The sequence below is a fragment of the Camelus dromedarius genome, chromosome 3, assembly GCF_036321535.1.
Source record: "Camelus dromedarius isolate mCamDro1 chromosome 3, mCamDro1.pat, whole genome shotgun sequence".
NCBI lineage: Eukaryota > Metazoa > Chordata > Mammalia > Artiodactyla > Camelidae > Camelus > Camelus dromedarius.
The window spans coordinates 5,391,448-5,409,636 of NC_087438.1; the positions used below are offsets into that span (position 1 = coordinate 5,391,448).

The window sequence follows — 18,189 nt, forward strand, 5'->3', positions numbered from 1 at the left end:
GAAAATTGACATCCGTGAACATAGCTTCATCGTGATTCGTGGAACTTTGAAATACAGTGATGAAACTGCATCATATGATGGTTTCAGGCCAACCTTCTAAATGTCTTGTGGGACCTGTGCATTTCTCACTGCTGCTGTCGCCATGAGGTTAACTCAAGGCTCTTGGTGAAGTAATGACACTAGACATTTCCACTCGTATGCCCCGTTCATAGTGGAAAACGGTGGCACGTTTGCTCCAGCTGCCGCTCAGTAGAATAAATGTTCTCCAGTACCAGGGGGTGAGTGACAGTGTTTGTTCAGGTTGGCCTGGCTCAGGGACGTGTGACAGTGGGCTTTATCACCTATCTTAGATTCTCTAACGTGTGATCTGGAAAGAATCTCCTCTGAGAGCCAGGTACCAAGGAAGGGTCAGGAAGATGCTCCCAGCCTTCTGTTAATGCCATTCTTCTCCTGAGCAGACACAGAATCTTTCAGAGTTTCCCTCATGTGTTCTCCCACCCAGTCTTTCTCTTCCCTACGGCTTCTATTTTGACCTTTTCTCCGTCCCCTAACGAAGTGGATGGGGAGGAGCCCAGTAGGAAGCTGGTTACTGATGCCAGAAACTGGGACAAAGGTTATTAGGGTGAGGGCTGGTGGGGGAAGCCACTCTAGATCTCTGTTCCTTCCACTCCCAGTTTCCAGAGAGCGAAAGCCAGTCCTCAGCACTGCAGTTGGGCGTACATTACCATCACCATGCAAGGAAGACCCCACTCACTGAATCCTGCTTTTATATTTAGGCCTTTCAGACACAGAGGGGGAGATTTATTTGTGGTCATTATCACCCACATCATCATTTATCCTATTTCCTTCAGTAGCAAATTCTGAAAGGTAATTCATGTGAATTAGAAGCAAATCATTGTACCGCAGTTCCTTCCAAGGACACGCTCTTTGTGAAGTGCATGAAGTGCTCTTTCCCAGTGAAGCCCAAGGTCGAAGGGTGAATAGGCGTGTCAGGTTCACACTACTGTGAAACTGGAATTTGGGAACGCCTCTAGAACGTGCGTGGCCTTGGGTCGGCACCCGGTGGAGTAACCAGATGATTGTCGTTGCTTCCCAGCTGCTGTCCAAGCCGAAGTTCAGCGGAGTTGAGAAGATCAAGACCATCGGCAGCACGTACATGGCAGCGACGGGTCTGAGCGCCGTGCCCAGCCAGGAGCACGCCCAGGTACAGACAGCGGCCCGCGCCTGAGCCCCGGCCCCGCACACAGGGCGCCCGAGCCACAGCCAGAACCGTCAGGCAGGCAGCGAGTGACCCACCAACTGTGTCGCAGGCACGAGCTCAGCCTCAGGGATTAAGGGCTCATGAGAAAAGATGAGAATCCGGAAGGCTTCCGAGGGTCTGTTCGCAGAACTCCTTTCTCTGGCGGACAAGGTGGCAAAAACCAGCCAATCCCATAGCTGCTCGACACCAGATAAATACACAGGAAAGTCGCTTAGAGCTGTTTACATAAAGGTGACTCGTTACAGGGGGGCTCCTGGTCTTCTGATTTAAAGCAGTGTGGTCGGAAAACAAGCTGACCGCCTCGAAATTTGGTTGAAAAGGAAATTTGGAGAAAATTGAGCATCACCTAGGGCTTTTGAGGATTTTGTGTCAGGTTGTGTTCTGTTTCTGAGTGTGTGGGTGGGTGTATGCTTGGGAACTCGTGGGTCAACAAACAAGACGTGCCTTTCCCCTCAGGACGGTGGGCTCCCTGCCCGGCACCCGCTCGCCTCCCGTGGGGCTGAGGCGGTGGGCGCCGCACAGAGGAACAGAACTTTCCAGAGCACAGCTTGCTGTAGGCAGGTGGAGTCCCCCAAAGGGAGGACGAGCTCAGCCCCCACGTGCCCAGCTTGCCCCCCACCCCCACCGCCCACGGCGGGGCAGCAGCTTGCTCCAACAGGGCCGCCCCTCCACGAAGGTCAGGAGACCGTCCTCTTCCCTCTTAATATTCTGGGCCAGAGGCTGGGCCGGGAGACATCCGCGTCACAGTTAACACCGGTATTTTCCCAAGTGAACAGGGTAATATGTATTCCATGTCCTCTCCTCAGGCGTTCGCTCCCAGATTATTATTTTTTCTTTTTTTTTAATTTTATTTTTTATTGAAGTGTAGTTGATGTACAGTGTTAGTTTCAGGTGTACAGCAAAGCGATTCAGCTGAACATACACATACATTTATACATACATATATTTTCAGATTCTTTACTATTATAGTTTATTTCGAGACATTGAATATAGTTCCCTGTGCTCTACAGCAGGTCCTCGTTATCTGTTTTATATATAGTAGTGTGTATCTGTTTATCCCAGACTCGATGATTATTTTTCAATGCACTACTTCAGGGATAAAGAGAAGAAACAGGCAGTAAGGTAAACCTGGGAAGAACCCATCTCAGGCCCTAAGCAGCGCCCTTAAGCGGGCGCCCCTGTTTACGTGGGGTTGTGTATCTTTAAGGGTTGGGTTTTTATTGCCAGAATGTTAAAGTGTTGAAAAACTGCTGGGAATTTGTAAAATAAAGGTATTAAAATGCACAACATTATTTTAATTTCAAATATCTTATTTAGACTCCAAGCAGAACTAATTCTGTTTTTACTTTCCTGGCTTTAGTAGAGGAAAACATACTTTTCAACACCTTAAATAATCTGGAAAAAATTATCCGTTAAAAGAGTAACATAAAATTATGTGTACAGGGAGGGACGTATCTTCTGTTGCCATGGGCTCTCAGATGCTCAGCACAGCCCTGTCAGAACCTGGTTCAGGAGTCGGCCCAGGGCCGTACTAAACCCCGCAGGTTGGACAGCTTAAACGACAGAGATTGGTTTTGTCAGAGCTCCGGAGCTGGAGGTCCCGGATCGAGGCCCTGCGGGCAGGGCTCCTGGTGAGGGCGCTCTTCCTGGCTTGAGAGAGAGAGAGGGAGGGAGGGAGACCTTGTGGGTAGGACTTCAAGATAGGAATTCGAGGGGGGCACAGTTCAGTTCACAGCCTTGTCTTTATTGAAATTTCAGTATTTTAGTTCATTCTGGAATCTTCTGCATTAACGTTGATTTTCTAACCATGCGGTAGGGTACTCTTTCTTATGATTTTGAGCTTTTGGGTGTCCCCTTAAATTCTGCACCTGAGGCGAGTGCCTCACTCTCTTTGCCCTCATCCCAGCCCTGACCCAGAGGCCTCTCCAGCTCATCTCCCCTCCTGTGGGCCACCTGAGGCACCTGACCCAGTCACCCCACCTCCAGACCTTAGCTCCCGACAGCCTTGGTGAGGATCCGCAGAGGCACCAGCACATGAGACCCACCCAGCACTCGGGGTCTGTGGGGGGGTCCATCCTCCATCATCCCTTCAGTCTACCGTGTCCGCCTGTCTCCCTGATCCTGACTCTGCCTCCACAAGACTCTGGTCTCCTAGATCCTCACCCAGTGTCTCCAGGCCTGTTCTCACCCTTCCCTAATTTTTTGCACAGTTTTTGGATGGATAGCCCTCATCCCTGACCCTCACCAATGCTGATGTCAGACATTCCACTCTTAAAGGTCAGGAAGCACTTCCAAATTCCAAAATCCAAGTCGGATTGCATTCCATCTGTTGCCTCTCATAGAGCCGGTGGCCGCCTCCTCTGGGAAGTCCTCTCCCGCTCAGCTTCCAGGCCCTTCACTTTCATGCATCCTCCTGCGGTCCTCCTCTGCTGACATGTCCCTGTTCTCTTCCCAATCCCTCCTCTCCATCAGGGATCTCAAGTAAGACTTGGTCTACCCACCTGTGTATTCACCCCTGCCCAAACCATCATCCACCTTCCTCGCCATCGGGCCACACTGGGGTCTCACATTTCCAGCTTTCCAGGGACACCCAGCTCTCTGACACCACCCACACCTTCTTGTCCTCTCCACTCCCAGGGCAGGGGCCCCCTGACCCACGTCCTCCCTCTCCCTCCAGTGTCCTCACCAGCCCTCAAACATGCACTGTGCTTTTGTGCCAAGCAACACCAAGGTCTACTCAGATGGCCTTCAGGCCGGGTGCACCCACCACCTGTATCAGAGCCACCTGTGCTGGTTGCTGGGCGTGGTCTCCAGACACCTAGGAGTGGGGGTGGGAGCTGGAAAGCCCATTTCTGCAGTTTCCCCAGGCGATTCTGATGTGAGGGGGAGACACCCTGTTTTCAGATCTCACCCAGCAGCAGCGCCACGGCTCCCTCTTTCATAGGAGCCTCTCCTGCACCCTGACCGGGGGAGCCTTGCCTCACCCGACTTCCTGTGTCTAGACCCTGTTTCCTTTCCTCCCACGTGCTTTCCTGCTTACCTGTCGATGTGCGTTGCTTATCCAACAACCAGGTTGTAGCAGGTGCCGGGTCTTATGCGGTGTTCCCAGAGTCCCCAGCAGGGGGCTCTGTGCAGAGAGATTGGACGTGCGGTTCCATGAATGATCAAGTGCGTGCCGCCCTACTCCCCGGAACAGCATCTCACATCCCTCACTCCGTTGTACAGACCTGCTCCTCCAGTGCAAACCTTCTCCTTTTTCTCCTGCCGTCTTTGAACACTTACTAAGTGCCTCTGGAGTCTTTACCTTAAACAAGCGTAGGAGACGCCCCACCCCGGCCCTTTCTGCAGAAGGAGAAACTGAGGCACAGCAATGCAGTAGCTTGCCCAAGATTGTAGAGAGAACAGGCCGCTGCAGAGCAGGGCTGCAGACCCGCGCACTGCGGGCGCAGGTTCACCTCTGTCCGTCAGCAGCTCTCGGGCTGCTTCACCCCCTCCTCTTCTTCATCAGCCCCCACCAGGCTGGCGTCTGCACCCACGAGTTTGTATCTACACCACTCACCCACTGCTGCTCCCAGCCCTGCCTTAACACGGCACTCCTTTCACAGGCGCCCTCATCACCCGCACCCACAAAACCTGGCTTCTCAGCTACCCTGGGGCTGCATCCTGACTCCTTCCCCGTCACCAGTGTTAGTAAATGAGTGTTTGCCTTCATGGTAGGGCGGGAAGAGCATGACTTTCAAGTGAGACTGCGCATTCCTTACCATCAGAGCTGAGCTTTCTGCACTTCAGTGCCCTTTATATACAATGGCGATCATACTCATTTCACAAGGCTGTTGGGAAGATGAAATCAGTATGCAGACCGCGCCGTGGCCAGAGCAGGTGACACAGATGCCAATGGAAATAATAATACAGCTGTGGTCTGGACAGTTTCTATACTGACACCACTGCCTCCTCCAGCAGGGGAGATAAAAGGGTTTGGGGGCATAAATGAAACACGATACGTCCTCACATCCATGCAGGGAGTTTTCACTCCATAGGAGCTATTTTTATTTAGACCATTTCTTTAGAATCTTGGTAAGATCATCCTAGAAATATTTTGAAGTGCATTGAAGATCTTCTGCAAGTTTATTATGTTTGATTGGGGGGATAACATGCTTGATAAATATTAATATGAGTATTAGTTATTTTTATGAGAAATGAACATCCCTTTTGCCTTTTGTAGCCTACCTGTTTCTCTAGTTATAAACAAAAAACTTTCTACATATTGTTTGTAAACCAAAATTTTCTATTTATTGTTTAGCCAAATATTTAGTTTGACAACAAGATACGTTCAGTTTGTCAAATACATTGGGTTTTCAAGGATTCATGTATTTTTTCTTAAATACAAAAAAAGAGGCAAAGTTATCTAGATAAAAGCCTTTAGAAATTCAGCTTTTGTTCGTAGTCACCTCCGCATTTCCTGCTCGCAGGCGGAGCATAAACGCACAGGAGCTTGTAGGCACCTAGTCAGAGCGGGGCTTTAAGTCTGCCTTGTTGCTTCATTTGTGTTGTTTAAGTGAAACAGTACTTTCTCATTTTAAGCTTAAAGGCAACGTGACTAAATGGTTGGTTGTGTTACGTGTAACAACTGATTGTGGTTTTTAAAAGAAGCAGGCATTTGTAAAAAATAAAATGTTCCGTCGAGAGGAGACTTGCATTCCAACCCCACTCTCCTAGTCCCGCGAGCTTGCACCAGAGAGGCAGATGTTCCACGATGACTGTCGGTGTCAGCAGAACCGGGGGCTTGCCCACCTTGGTGGCCCTTCATCTTCCCATCAGGACCTCATTCCTTTCCAAGCCCCACAGCAGCCCCCTGCTTGTTCCTGGCAATAGCCTTTAGACTTCAAGCCCTGATAGCAAACTTGTGGTTTCAAGTATGTTTTTCTTGACTTATGTAGACTTTTTTTTTAAAGGACATCTCAATTAAAAAAAATTATCATTGCCTGCTTCTCCTGAAAATTGTTAGGTCCCCTAATGGTCATTCCTGGTGACAACAGTCATTGGCTGGAGCAGAGAAGCAGCTGCTCCATTTGGACTTGGCGCCTTCTCCAGTTTACCACACTCCACACCATTCCCTATTGCCCCGTTTCCTCGGCTGCACTCTGGAGCCTCACCGACTCACCCCCTGAAGGGACTTTGCCCACCCTATCGTAAAGGAAGTCCATCTTTCATGCCCAAATCAATGAATGGGGTTAACTCCGGTCTTAGCAATTACGTAAATTGGTTTTGATCTTCTAAAAACAAATTTTACTAAGACCTTAAATAAGTCAAAAGCAAAGTACAGAGATGAGAGCTTTCCTTTAAACCCATGCTTGATTGTATTTTTGCTGTGATAAGCCAAACCTCTAGCTTTTATTCAGTTTCAAACAGAGTGATGCCCATGGCCAGCAACACTTTGGAAGGAAATAACTTGTGGTGTCAGAATAATGGGGAAGGGAAGAGGCAGAGAAGCAAGAGGTAACAGGGAGCTTTTATTCCTATCCAGGTGTGAGTGCTGGTGCTTATTAAAAATTTGTAAGCATTTGGGTTATTGCTCTTTTTTATTATTTTATTTAAAACTTTATTTTAAATTCTCTATTTGGAAAAGGTTTCAAATGAGTTTCAAAGTTTATTTATTTATTATATGCAAACAAATTTGACAGCAGGCCAGGGGTGTGGGTGGAGGGTGGTTGCTGATTTGCAAGCACAACTTCCCACTCTGTCTCTTTCTTGCTGAGTTCGCCCCGTAGACGTACCACTGCGGCTAGCGCTAGCATTGCTCTGTTATTCTGCTCCCTCCATCTGGCAAATCAGATCCCAGGCTCCAAGTGAGCCACTCGTGAGATTCCTGAACTTGCTTGCTCAGTCTGTTAGCCAAACCAAGCTGACCGACAAAGCACTGAGCAATGAACTCTGCTCATCCACATGCACTGGGTCTGGTTTTCAGCTCCCTCTCTGCCTGAATTAGGACCTGCTTGGCTGTTGGAGATTTTGTTTAGCTAGTAGGTCATCCAGCAGACATTTTCTTTACCCGCTATGGCAAGTGCCAGCTCCTTGTTAGTGACAGCCCCTCTGGAACTGCCCTCCAGAGTTGACAGTCTGGGAAAAGTCATGTATGCAAACAGCAACTCCAACGCTGGGTGAGCATGGATGGTGTCTGGGAATGTTAGAGTGTCTCAGCTGGGCTGCTGTGAAAAAATGCCATAGACTGGGTCACAAACAAGAAACATTTATTTCTCATGGCTCTGAAGGCTGGGGAGGGCCCTCTTCCTGGGTTGCAGATGACCGTCTTCTCTGTGTCCTCATGCAGTGCAGATGGAGGGCAGAGAGGGGAGGTAGCTCTCTCCAGTCTCTTCTTATAAGGGCACTAATCCCATTCATGAGGGCTCCACCCACCTGACCTAATCACCTTCCAAAGGCCCCACCTCCTAATACCATCCCATTGGGAATTAGGCCCCCACATGTGAATTTTGGGGGAACTTAGACATTAGGACACTCCACCAAGTTGACCAGGGAGAAGTCACGAATCATTCTCTGCTCTTCTGCTGCCGGTTTCTTAGTAACTAAAGCGTGTGTTGAAACTCATAACCATAGTTCCCTTTACTGGAAAAAGTAGAAGATAGTTTTGGTCCCTGCTGAGATGAAAAGCAATATTCCAATGCTGCCTATTTTTGCACAAACACCAAAGCTGTCGTGGTGCCTGGGAAGCAGAGAGAAATGCCCTTCTGCTACTAACAGGGAACAAAAACTGAAAGAAGAACCATCACTCTTTGCTGTACAGACCGCAAAGCTAAAGGGTACTTAACACGCCAGACACTTAGGTCGTTGTCAAAGCCGTAAGTCTGTGCAGGGTGCTCCATGTGTGGAGGCAGGGGGTGGGGGGTGGTCCTAAACTGGGGCGTAAAGCAGTTCTTGCTGCCGTTTTCCTCTGTGATGCAAAGTGATGTGCGTCTCTAACCCGCCATGAAGGAAACCAAGTAAGTCCTGGGCCCCATGGGTGCAGACTGAACACGTTGTCCACATGAATTCATCTAATCTTAGCCACAACCCTACGAGACTGGTAGTTATTGCTTCAATTCACAGATGAGAAAACTGAGGCCCAGAGCAGTTAAGTGACTCAGCCAAGGCCACGCAGCTGATGATTGTAGAACCTGGAGCTGAACCCAACATTGTCTGACTTAAAAGTGCTAGGAATTATTTAGTGAACTTCTTGGTTTTAGCAAGTAGTGATCAGAGAATAACCAATGATCCTAAGAAATTAAAGAAAGGGGTGAATGAGAGAAGCATGGCTGAGGGAGATGGGCTTGGGAGCTGAGGAATCAGGATGGAGGGGGCTGTCTGAATCTCAGGTTTAGGGATTTGAAATTGATAACACCATTAACAAAAGTACAGGAGTCAAGAATAAGAGCTGTTTATGGGAGATTCAAAGATCATATTAGTTTTAGACTTCCAAGTTTGAGTTTTCACTAAGACATCCAAGTAGAATTACAGTCATCCACGTGGGTGGTGGCTAGTTCCAGAGCCATGAATGAGCAATTCTTGGTTATAGTTCTCCATCAACGGAATCTAAGGCTCATCATCCAACCCATCTGTCTCCATTTGAGTGACAAGACGATCAAGGAAAACTGCTTACCTATTTGTCTACATGTCTGTGCGTATTTTATTTAGATCTCTCCCTGAAGAAGCTTACAAAAATGAGCACAGCGCAAAAATACTTTTAAATTAATAGACTAAAGTGCAAGGAACCTGAAGGATAAGATAGAAACAAAAATGAGGTGATGCCATAAAATGCAAATCAAATAGCAGAGCCCCGACCGCAATCTAGCTGTGAACAGGGGAGGAGGCGAGATGGCAGAGGCTAACTGTCTAACATAAGTGTAGCCACCCCAGCTTTCTTTTCACTTCCATTTGCACTGAACACCTTTTTCCATGCCCTCACTTTCAGTCTGAATGTGTCTTTAGATTTGAAGTGAGTCTCTTGTAGGCAGCATATATATGGATTTGTTTTTAATCTTATCAGTTGCTCTGTGTCTTTTGACTGGAGTATTTAGTCCATTTACATTTAAAGTAAGTGAAGACTGAGGACCCTGCAGTCAGACTGCCGGGCAGCAAAGCCTGGTTGCACCACTTACACAAGGTATTACCCTCTGTGTGTTTCCCACTCCCATCTGCGTAATGAGGATAAAGACACACACGCCTTCATGGGCGTCACTGTGAGGATTAAGTACATGCATACACACACTGTTCCTATTAATTGTTCTGAAATTTCCAGCAGCCAACACAAGTGCAATGTTTTTGTGTTCATAAGGTGCGATCAGATCACTCATTCCTTAGTATGTTTGGAAACCAGGTGAAGTCAAGTTGAAGTCAGATGCTCCACTGGGCACCTGACCCATGCTCTAGCAAATAGGCCCTCGAGACCATAGGGACGGGTCTGTAGTGAGCAGTGTGCTGGGTGACTTCCTCACGGAAGATGGTTTAGCACATTGAATGGGGAGGGATATTTGCTGGAATGTCCCGTAATGCATATTTTAGTCAAATACATTCTCTGGTAGAGTGAGATCAGGTGGAGAACACTGTGTCCAGCTTATTCCAAGTTGACTGTAGAGCAATCCATGGATGACCCAGGAATCAGGCCATTTTTCATAAACATTACTTCATGCCTCTGAGTTTTGGTAAACACCGGGAAGCTGTGCATTCCAGTCCTGTTCTCCAAAAGGTGCCTGAAACGCGGGTGTTCTGAGCGCCGAGGGGAGAGCTGATCTTCACGGTGACAGTCAGCTCACCGGATCGGGCTGACTTCCTTCAGAGGGCTGTGAGGTCCGAGCCATTCTCCCGGGAGCCCCAGGCAGAAGAACCGAGTGCTCCGTAGACAGCGGTTCTAAACCTTCAGAATCAGACAAACACCAACATAGTAGGTCCTCCGTGAACGTTTGCTGGATGGAGTGGGGGCAGAGAGGGAGGAGAGGAGAGGCCAGGAGAGGGGCCTGTGGGCACTTCCCCTCAGTTGTTACCAGTCACTTGGGTTATAAAATAACCTCAGTAAACATGCATTGACTTTAAAAAGCTGTGTTCCTTGCATGTTGAGCTTCCAAAACAAACAGCTTGTAAAATGTGTTCCAGGAAACTGAATTAGTGGTCTCACTGTGTAGCTGGAAGTCAGTTAAATATTTGGAAACGGGAGAAATTATTTGGATCACGGGAGAAAAAGCTGATTCTGATACTGTCACCAAACATCTCTCAAAAGCTCAGTTATGAAGCCTTTTTGAGCTGAATTTGAACTGGGCTCTTCTGGAGACTGAGCAAGACTGTCCCTAGGTTTCCTAAGCCCAAGTGAGTCACTGACGCTGGATTTAAACCCCGTTCCCAGAGCTCAGCCTCTCACGTACCACTGAGGTCACGTGACACCTGCCAGTTAAGCCTGCCGCGTGGGAACAGGTTGGGCAGCCGTTTATCAGGGAGTGAAGTTTGCTCACTGCACCTTGGTTCCATATAAAAAGCAAACCGTTTCTCCCGCGGCCCATCTGCCCTCCTCGCAGGGACAGTTGTCATTCTTACCGCCTGTTGATTTAACAGTTCGTGCTTCCCATTAAGGTGCGATGTATTCTAACCAGCTGCATAAACCTCCAAACGTGTCTCTCCCCTAAGCCGTGAGGTGGGAAATATTAGCAAGCTCTGATGGAAAGCATAACTCTTCTAAGAAGTGACTCCTTGCCCGCCCACCGAAGGCGGCCGACCGTCTGCTTCGCACTTAGAATTGTCTAAATGCTGTGGTTCTTCTCCCATGACATTTAAGTTGTGGGTTTACGGCGACAGCAGTATTTGGTTTGTCTTTTTTCTAGAATGACGCGTTTCACCTGAGGGTAGGAGGGGCTGTCTGAGTTTCTCTTCCCGTTCATACGTACGCTGTTCAGTGCAGTGGTGCTCGGCGGGGAGCGGCTTCGTCCCCCAGGGGACATAGGGCCGTGTCCGGAGACAGTTCGGTTGTCGCACTGGAAGGGGAGGTGCTACTCGGCACCAGTGGGTGGCGGCCAGGGATGCTGCCCCACATCCTGTGGTGCACAGGACCCCCCCCAGAGGAATAGCCCCCCGAACGTCTGCAGTGCCCAGGCTGAGAGACCTTGCCTTAGCGCTGCCGCTCCTCTCGGGCGTCACTGAAATGTTGTGTGGCTCCATGGGATAACCCTCCTGTGGCGGCCCTCATTCTCTCAGCAGTCACCTTGGTTTCTCCATCTCCTGTCATCCTTCTCACTCTGCTCCTGAAGCCCTCACAGGTGGTGTTTCTCTTCACCCTCCACAGAGAAGGCCCCCGCCCCCGCCCGCGCCCGCGGTCACCAGGCGCCGCCTCTTCAGCGTCCCCGAGAGCTTTCTCCAGCTCTGATTCAGCAACCCCGGGGCCCGATGAGCGTAGACACTCGGCCCAGAAGCCACGGCGCGAGACGCACAGCGTGTGTTCTATCCTCTCAAGTCCTCCCAGCGTCCTTTGCTGACACCCCGACCCCGCCCTGTGGAGAGCCTCCCCCAGGCCACCCCTCTCACACTCTGTTCCCTTTTCCTCCCTCGGGGCCCCCACCCACTGCAGTGGAATGGCTCCTCCGGGGCACCTGCTCCCCACGTGCGTGCGCCTCGCTCGGCTTTGACCTCCCCCCACAGCTGACGGTGCCCTCCCTGTTCCTCCTTCAGGACATGTGAATTCATACATTTTATAGATTATGCACACATACTGAGAAATAACCTATTTTTTAAAATACAACTAAAACTAGAAATCTCAAAAGGATGAACTTCAGACTAAGTACAGAAATCACAGGTGTGCCAAGTGAGTGGTAAATGCGAGTCAGCAACAGGAGTAATAAATACAAATTAACAGTAAACAGAAATAGAAATTTTGGGCTTATCTTCGTTGGAAACCGTGGGCTTTCCTTCTCCTTCAGCTCTGTGTGTGTGATAACGCTCTGTTCCTCAAGGGGCGATACGCCACCCAGGAGCCAGTAAAGGCAGGGAATTGCCCCCGTGTTCATTTGCTCAGGCGCCCTAACAAAGTAACACAGGGTGAGCGGCTTAAATGACACACATTTATCCTCTCCCAGCTCTGGGGACCGGAGGTCGGAGATCGGCGTGTGGGCAGAGCTGGTTTCTTCTGAGGCGTCTCTCCTGAGCCTGGAGATGGCCACCTTCTCCCGTGTCTTCACACGGTCCCCTCTGCATGTGTCTCTGTCCTAATGTCCTCTTCTTCTAAGGACACCAGTCACCCAGGATTCGTCGGACTGATGATCTAATTTAATCTTAATTCCCTCTTCAAAGACCCTGTCTTCAAGTACAGTCATATTCTGAGGTCCTGGGGGTGAGGGCTTCAATATATGAATTTGGGAGGGGGCACAATTCAGCCACATCCCCTCCCCAAAGAAGCCAGAGGAAGGACTGGTGTTCCCAGAGCCAGGGAGCGCTGTCGCGGGTGAGGAGTGAGTCCCGGCCCTCTCTCCCCTCAGCCCTCACACTGGTCAGTCCAACAGGAACCCAGAGGGCCGCCTCCCCAAGGCGGGGCCCAGCGCAGCGGGCGCAGGGCAGGCAGCCAGCCCCTCCTCAGGGTGTCAACGGTGTGGGCCCTACTCGGCGTCTTCACGCTCCACGTCTCCCCAGGGCCAGCGAGATGCATCCAGGCTCCAGGCCGCCTGGAGGCTTCATTCTCACACAGCCTCCGACGGGAGCCTGTCTGGGACGGGAGGGGGCGCCCCCCGGCCTGCTGAGTCCTAACCCCGTGGGCTGTCTGCTTTCTTGCAGGAGCCGGAGAGGCAGTACGTGCACATCGGCACCATGGTGGAGTTCGCCTTTGCCCTGGTGGCCAAACTGGACGCCATCAACAAGCACTCCTTCAACGACTTCAAGTTGCGAGTGGGTATGTCTTGCGGGTCTGGGGGCCGCTGTCGGGAAGGAACAAATTCACGGGAACGCTGATGATCTTTGCGGTGTGGGAGCTGCACAGGCACAGATGTGTCATTACAGCGGCAGGACTGGAGGGCGGTGCAAGGGCCCAGGGCAGCTAGGAGCCCCGGAAGCACTTCTGTGCAAATTAGAAAAGAAATACCCCCTTTGGTTGCATCAGGCCGTGAGCATTTGGTTTCACAAGTGGCCCATGAGCTGCGTTTCAGTCCCTCCAACCAGGGTCCCTTCTGCAAGTCATGGGGGCCACAGCCTTCAGCCATCCCCAGGGGCTGAGGAAGCCACTGACTGTAAACTGCTCCACCGTTTATGAAACTAGAACCTGCTATGAGCTGCAGGATGCATCCAGACTTCAGAGATGTAAAAATGCAAAGAAGAAAGGAGGGAGGGAAAGAAAAGAGAAGGAAGGAAGGAAGGGGAGAGAAGAAGGAAGGAAGGAAGAAGAGAGAGAGAAAGAAAGGAAAGAAAGAAAAGAAAAAGAAAAGGAAAGAAAGAAAGAAAGAAAGAAAGAAAGAAAGAAAGAAAGAAAGAAAGAGGAAAGGAAAAAAAGGAAAGGAAGGAAGGAAGGAAGGAAGGAACAGATGCACCTTAGAAACTGTTGGGACAGTCACCCTGGGGTCACAGCCTACAAGAACACCAACTGTGTTCTAAAGTCTTAACATACCTAGAGGTTTTCACATTGAATATTCAAATTTGAGAGAAAAAGCCAACTTTCTTCCAAAAAAAAAAAAAAATTCAAACAGTGGGAGAGTATAGCTCAGTGGTAGAGCACGTGCTTAGCATGCACGAGGTCCTGGGTTCAATCCCCAGTCTTTCCATTTAAATAAATAAATAAATACCTCCCCCCCAAAATTAAATGAATAAAAAATAAATGAAGATGGTTTTTAATTCAAATAAGTTCTTCCTTTACTTTAAGTTGATTCTTGACCATGTTTCATGCCTCGACTTTTACAAATGTCTATCCAAAAACACAGTGTGTTTTAAACCCTCAGGTCTGCCTCTGACATCCCAAATAATGTATTCCAGCTGCTGGCCAGTGACCACAGCCCCTGCTGCCCTAGGCTTTTCCTCTGGCTGCTCACAGGAAGTGACATTTGCACGGTCACTTACAGGCACTCGTGATTTGTAAGAGCTTCTTTGACCATTTTATGCTGTTCTTGGCCACATATTTTGCTCCTTCTGAAAGCAAGTCCACATAAGAGTAGTTCTGTTAACAAATTCGATCTGAATGGCTTTTCACTTCTCTTGCATACAGATCTCAACTTTCAAAAAATCCCAATATGTAGAGCTGTGTTCTTCCTTAGCTGTGCGTATGTTCTGAATTTTTTTAAAACCCAGAAACAGCTTACATCTCTTGAGCGAGTGGGATTCTCTTCACTGCACGTATGTCCTATTGATTGTCAGCCTCTGAACACACTTTTACTTATGCCTCCTCACCTGTGTGCACAGCGGACCTTTCCCCGGGCTGCACGGCGTACAAAGGTGGGAAGGGCCAGGCGGGCAGGACACCGCCCCGTTAGCCTGCTGTCCCCGTCAGGCACGGAGGTGTCCTTTCCACCCTGGAGCTTCTTATTTTAACAACTTGGAAAATGGGCTCCTTAAACTTTCATAGTACCCTCCTTAAATTAAAAAAAAAAATCTATTGCATGGCAGAATCACCCCGCTCTTGTCACATATGTGTGGACCAAGATAACATTGGCCTTCATGGCAAGGGAGGGGGAACAGGACAATTCTTTGCTCGTCACATGTGTCTCATCAGAAGCACAGTGTTTGAGGGGAGGGTATAGCTCAAGCAGTAGAGTGCCTGCTTAGCAAGCATGAGGTCCCAAGTTCAGTCCCCAGTACCTCCTCTTAAATAAATAAGTGAATTTTAAAAAACCTAATTACCTTCCCCCACTCCCCCTCAAAAAAGACGCAAAAAAGATATAACAATTTAAAAAAAAATTTTTTTAAAAAGGAGTGTAGTGTTCTTGGCCTGGACCATAACAATATTTTCCAAAGTAACATGAGGAATTCAGTGAACTTCCTTCAGTTTTTGTTTGTTTTTTTTTTTAACTGGGTGCTAACTTTACACTGATTATTGTGTAACTGTTAATATCTACCACTCACCCCACAAACCAGCTCTGTTAGATTTCTGAGGAATCCTGAGTTCAGGGTCCCCGTGGGCTTTGAGCCTGCCTTTCCCCAAACCCTCAGCCTCTCCCGGGGGCAGCATCCCTGCTCCACCTCCGTGCACAGCGCCATCCAGTGTCAGTCCGTAGCAGGAACTGAGAAGAGTAACAGGGCAAATAGCTAGAGCCGAATTCACTCCTAATGTCCTTTTCTGCGTGTCAAGATGCAGACTCAGTCAGTTAGGGGGAACCACAAATCAAGCACACTCCTGCACTTAAGTAGAGATCACTGCTTGCCAGCAATATCGTCCCAGGCTCTCTCCCCCAGTCCCAAGCCGCTGACCGAGCGGGACTCAGAGCAGCCACCGGGAAAGCCTAGGGCAGCAGGGGCCGCGGTCACTGGCCAGCAGCTGGAATACATTATTCTGGATGTCAGAAGCAGAGATGGCAGATGTATTGAGTGCGCCACAAAAGCAAAGGTGAACCGCTTTCTCCCGCCCTGGGTACCTTCAGGGATTTTGTGGAACAGTGTTGGGACTATGTCTCCTGCCTCCCTTTCCATCACAAAGAGGAAGCTTTGCCTCCTATCTGTAACAGTGGGGAGTGATGCTAACAGATTGTACCCCAGGGCTGCTGGGAGAATTAGAAGTAAAGCCCCTGGAAGAATGCGTGGCAAGTAGACAGGGCAGCACTGGTGCCAACAGGGCCAATTCCAGCGAAATGTTGGAGAGAGTCCAGAAGTCCAGCCGTGGCAGGATGGCCAATAAATGTAGAGAGTGTACTCGGTGTAGCCGTTTACATTAACACCTGGGAGGGGAGGGGAGAGCTCAGTGGTGCTCACGCGCTCAGCATGCAGGAGGTCCTGGGTTCAGTCCCCAGTACCTCCATTAAAAAAATTAAAATAAATACGTAAATAAACCTAATTACCTCCCCTCAAAAGATTAAATTAAATTAAAATATGTGCATTTCAATATCAATTAACTGCAATATTGGAGAAGAATACAATGATCATCTCTTGCCTGAGATTATGTGGCAACATAGAAAAAAATGTATTATAATGTTCATTTTTAAAGTATACCAATTTTATGCTCTTATGGAATAATGATAAATAGTCATAGAAGCATGAATCAAGGTGGAAAAGGGAAAAAAGACATATTTTCATGTTTTTGAGATGATGATAAAGTTAGAGGAATTATTCTTCCTTGTTTCAGAGTTCCGCGAGCTGAGCTAACGTGTGCTTGGTAATAATGGTTCAGGAATGGTCTCATAAAACTATCCTGTTTGAGATAGTTGCTCAAACTGTCAAATTCATGATCTGCACTTGTCCACCTGGCTCTGCTGTGTCACAGGTATTAACCATGGACCTGTAATAGCTGGTGTCATTGGCGCTCAGAAGCCGCAATATGACATCTGGGGCAACACCGTAAACGTGGCCAGCAGGATGGACAGCACCGGCGTCCTGGACAAAATACAGGTAATTCCGTCCGCTCGGTCATCATCAGCCATGTCTGTGCTCTTCGGAACCAGGAGTAAGTATCCAGTGAGGATAACGATTTATTATAACAAAGGAAAGAAAGTAGACCTTGAAATTGACTTTAACGTTGTATTGGGGAAAATATTAATTAGTTTCCGCATTAACTGTTAACAAGAAACATTGTGTAATAGTATGAAGGTTATTGCATTTGTGACAGTAAATGGTCACGTGACTTGCGAGGCAGCCTGCGGGGAGGTGTGGTGCTGAAGCCCTTCTGTCCTCTTCCTTCTCCCAGCCCCAGCCCCTTGGTGTAACCAGAGCCAGGCGTGACCTGCCTTCCTCTCTCCCGGGGTGGGGGCTGGAGCAGGAGGGTGAGTAGAGGGACCAGCCGGGGGAGGGAGAGACAAAATGGAGTGATGTGAATGGTGCAACTAGATCGGACTAGCACAGGGTTTGGATATCCAGAAAGCTCTGGAATCCACCCAAGGGAGAGAAAGCCAAGATCTGACAAATTAAATCAGCAGTGACGGCATACACCTGCTTGGGGGCACGGTGCCAGTCACCTAGGACAAGACCCTCACTCTCCAAATGAGAAGGATGTATTTGTGCGTGTGTGTGTGTGTGTATGTGTGTGTGTGTGTCTGTTTACGCTGAACTTCCTATTTGCCTCGCCTTCAAAAATGACTGGTTCCACATTTCACCCCAGCTATGCTGAATTCTGGAAGATAAATTCCTGCCAAGTGGCAAATTTGTAAGAAAATCACTGGACACAGGTAATAGGCTCTCAGTTTCTTGTCCTCTTCAGAGAACTTGAGTCCCTGTCCTGGGCCTCAGCTTGGCCGGTTGTCCTCAGATAACCTTGCCTCCTGAAATTACGCGGACGCCAGAGCCAACTGTTAGCTTCCGCGGGACCCGTCAGTCTCAGTGCCACCGCGAATGGGCTCTTGGTTAAGCCTCTGCTTAACCCGCTTGCTCTTCACGGGGCTCCGTTCATCCCTCCAAGAGGATTCTCTCTCTGGGACCTTCTTGCCTTGTTTTAATTCTCTATGGAAGGTGACCAACGTGACTTCCGGGTGTTCGCCTTCCAGCCGGAGTATTAGTCAACAGCTGCTGAAAAGTCAGCAACCGCCCAACAAAGAGAAGGGAGAGAGAGAAAGAGGAGTCACGGGGGGGAGGAGGAGAAGTGCCCTGGCTGGGAAGGCACCGCCAAGAAACAGAGAGCTAACTCTGCGCACCCCAGACCAAGCTCTCCGCGGAAACGGGGCTCCTCTGAGGGGGCTTTCTGCACGGACACCCCCGGCCCTCCAGGGACCCAGGGACGCTCCAGCAACCTCGGCCCACCCGGGCCTGACATTTGGTGGGGAGAGTGGCTGCTCCCACTGAGAACA

General features: G+C 49.2%; 1 protein-coding gene across 1 annotated transcript in view; it reads left to right on the forward strand.

Annotated features, from left to right (window-relative positions):
- ADCY2 (adenylate cyclase 2) overlaps nt 1–18,189 on the forward strand; it is a 378,996-nt gene that overhangs the window by 357,074 nt on the left and 3,733 nt on the right. Inside the window, exons 22-24 of the mRNA XM_064479397.1 lie at nt 1,097–1,204; nt 13,058–13,172; nt 16,677–16,801. Of these exons, the coding sequence (XP_064335467.1) occupies nt 1,097–1,204; nt 13,058–13,172; nt 16,677–16,801 (348 nt within the window). The remainder of the gene's footprint in view (nt 1–1,096; nt 1,205–13,057; nt 13,173–16,676; nt 16,802–18,189) is intronic.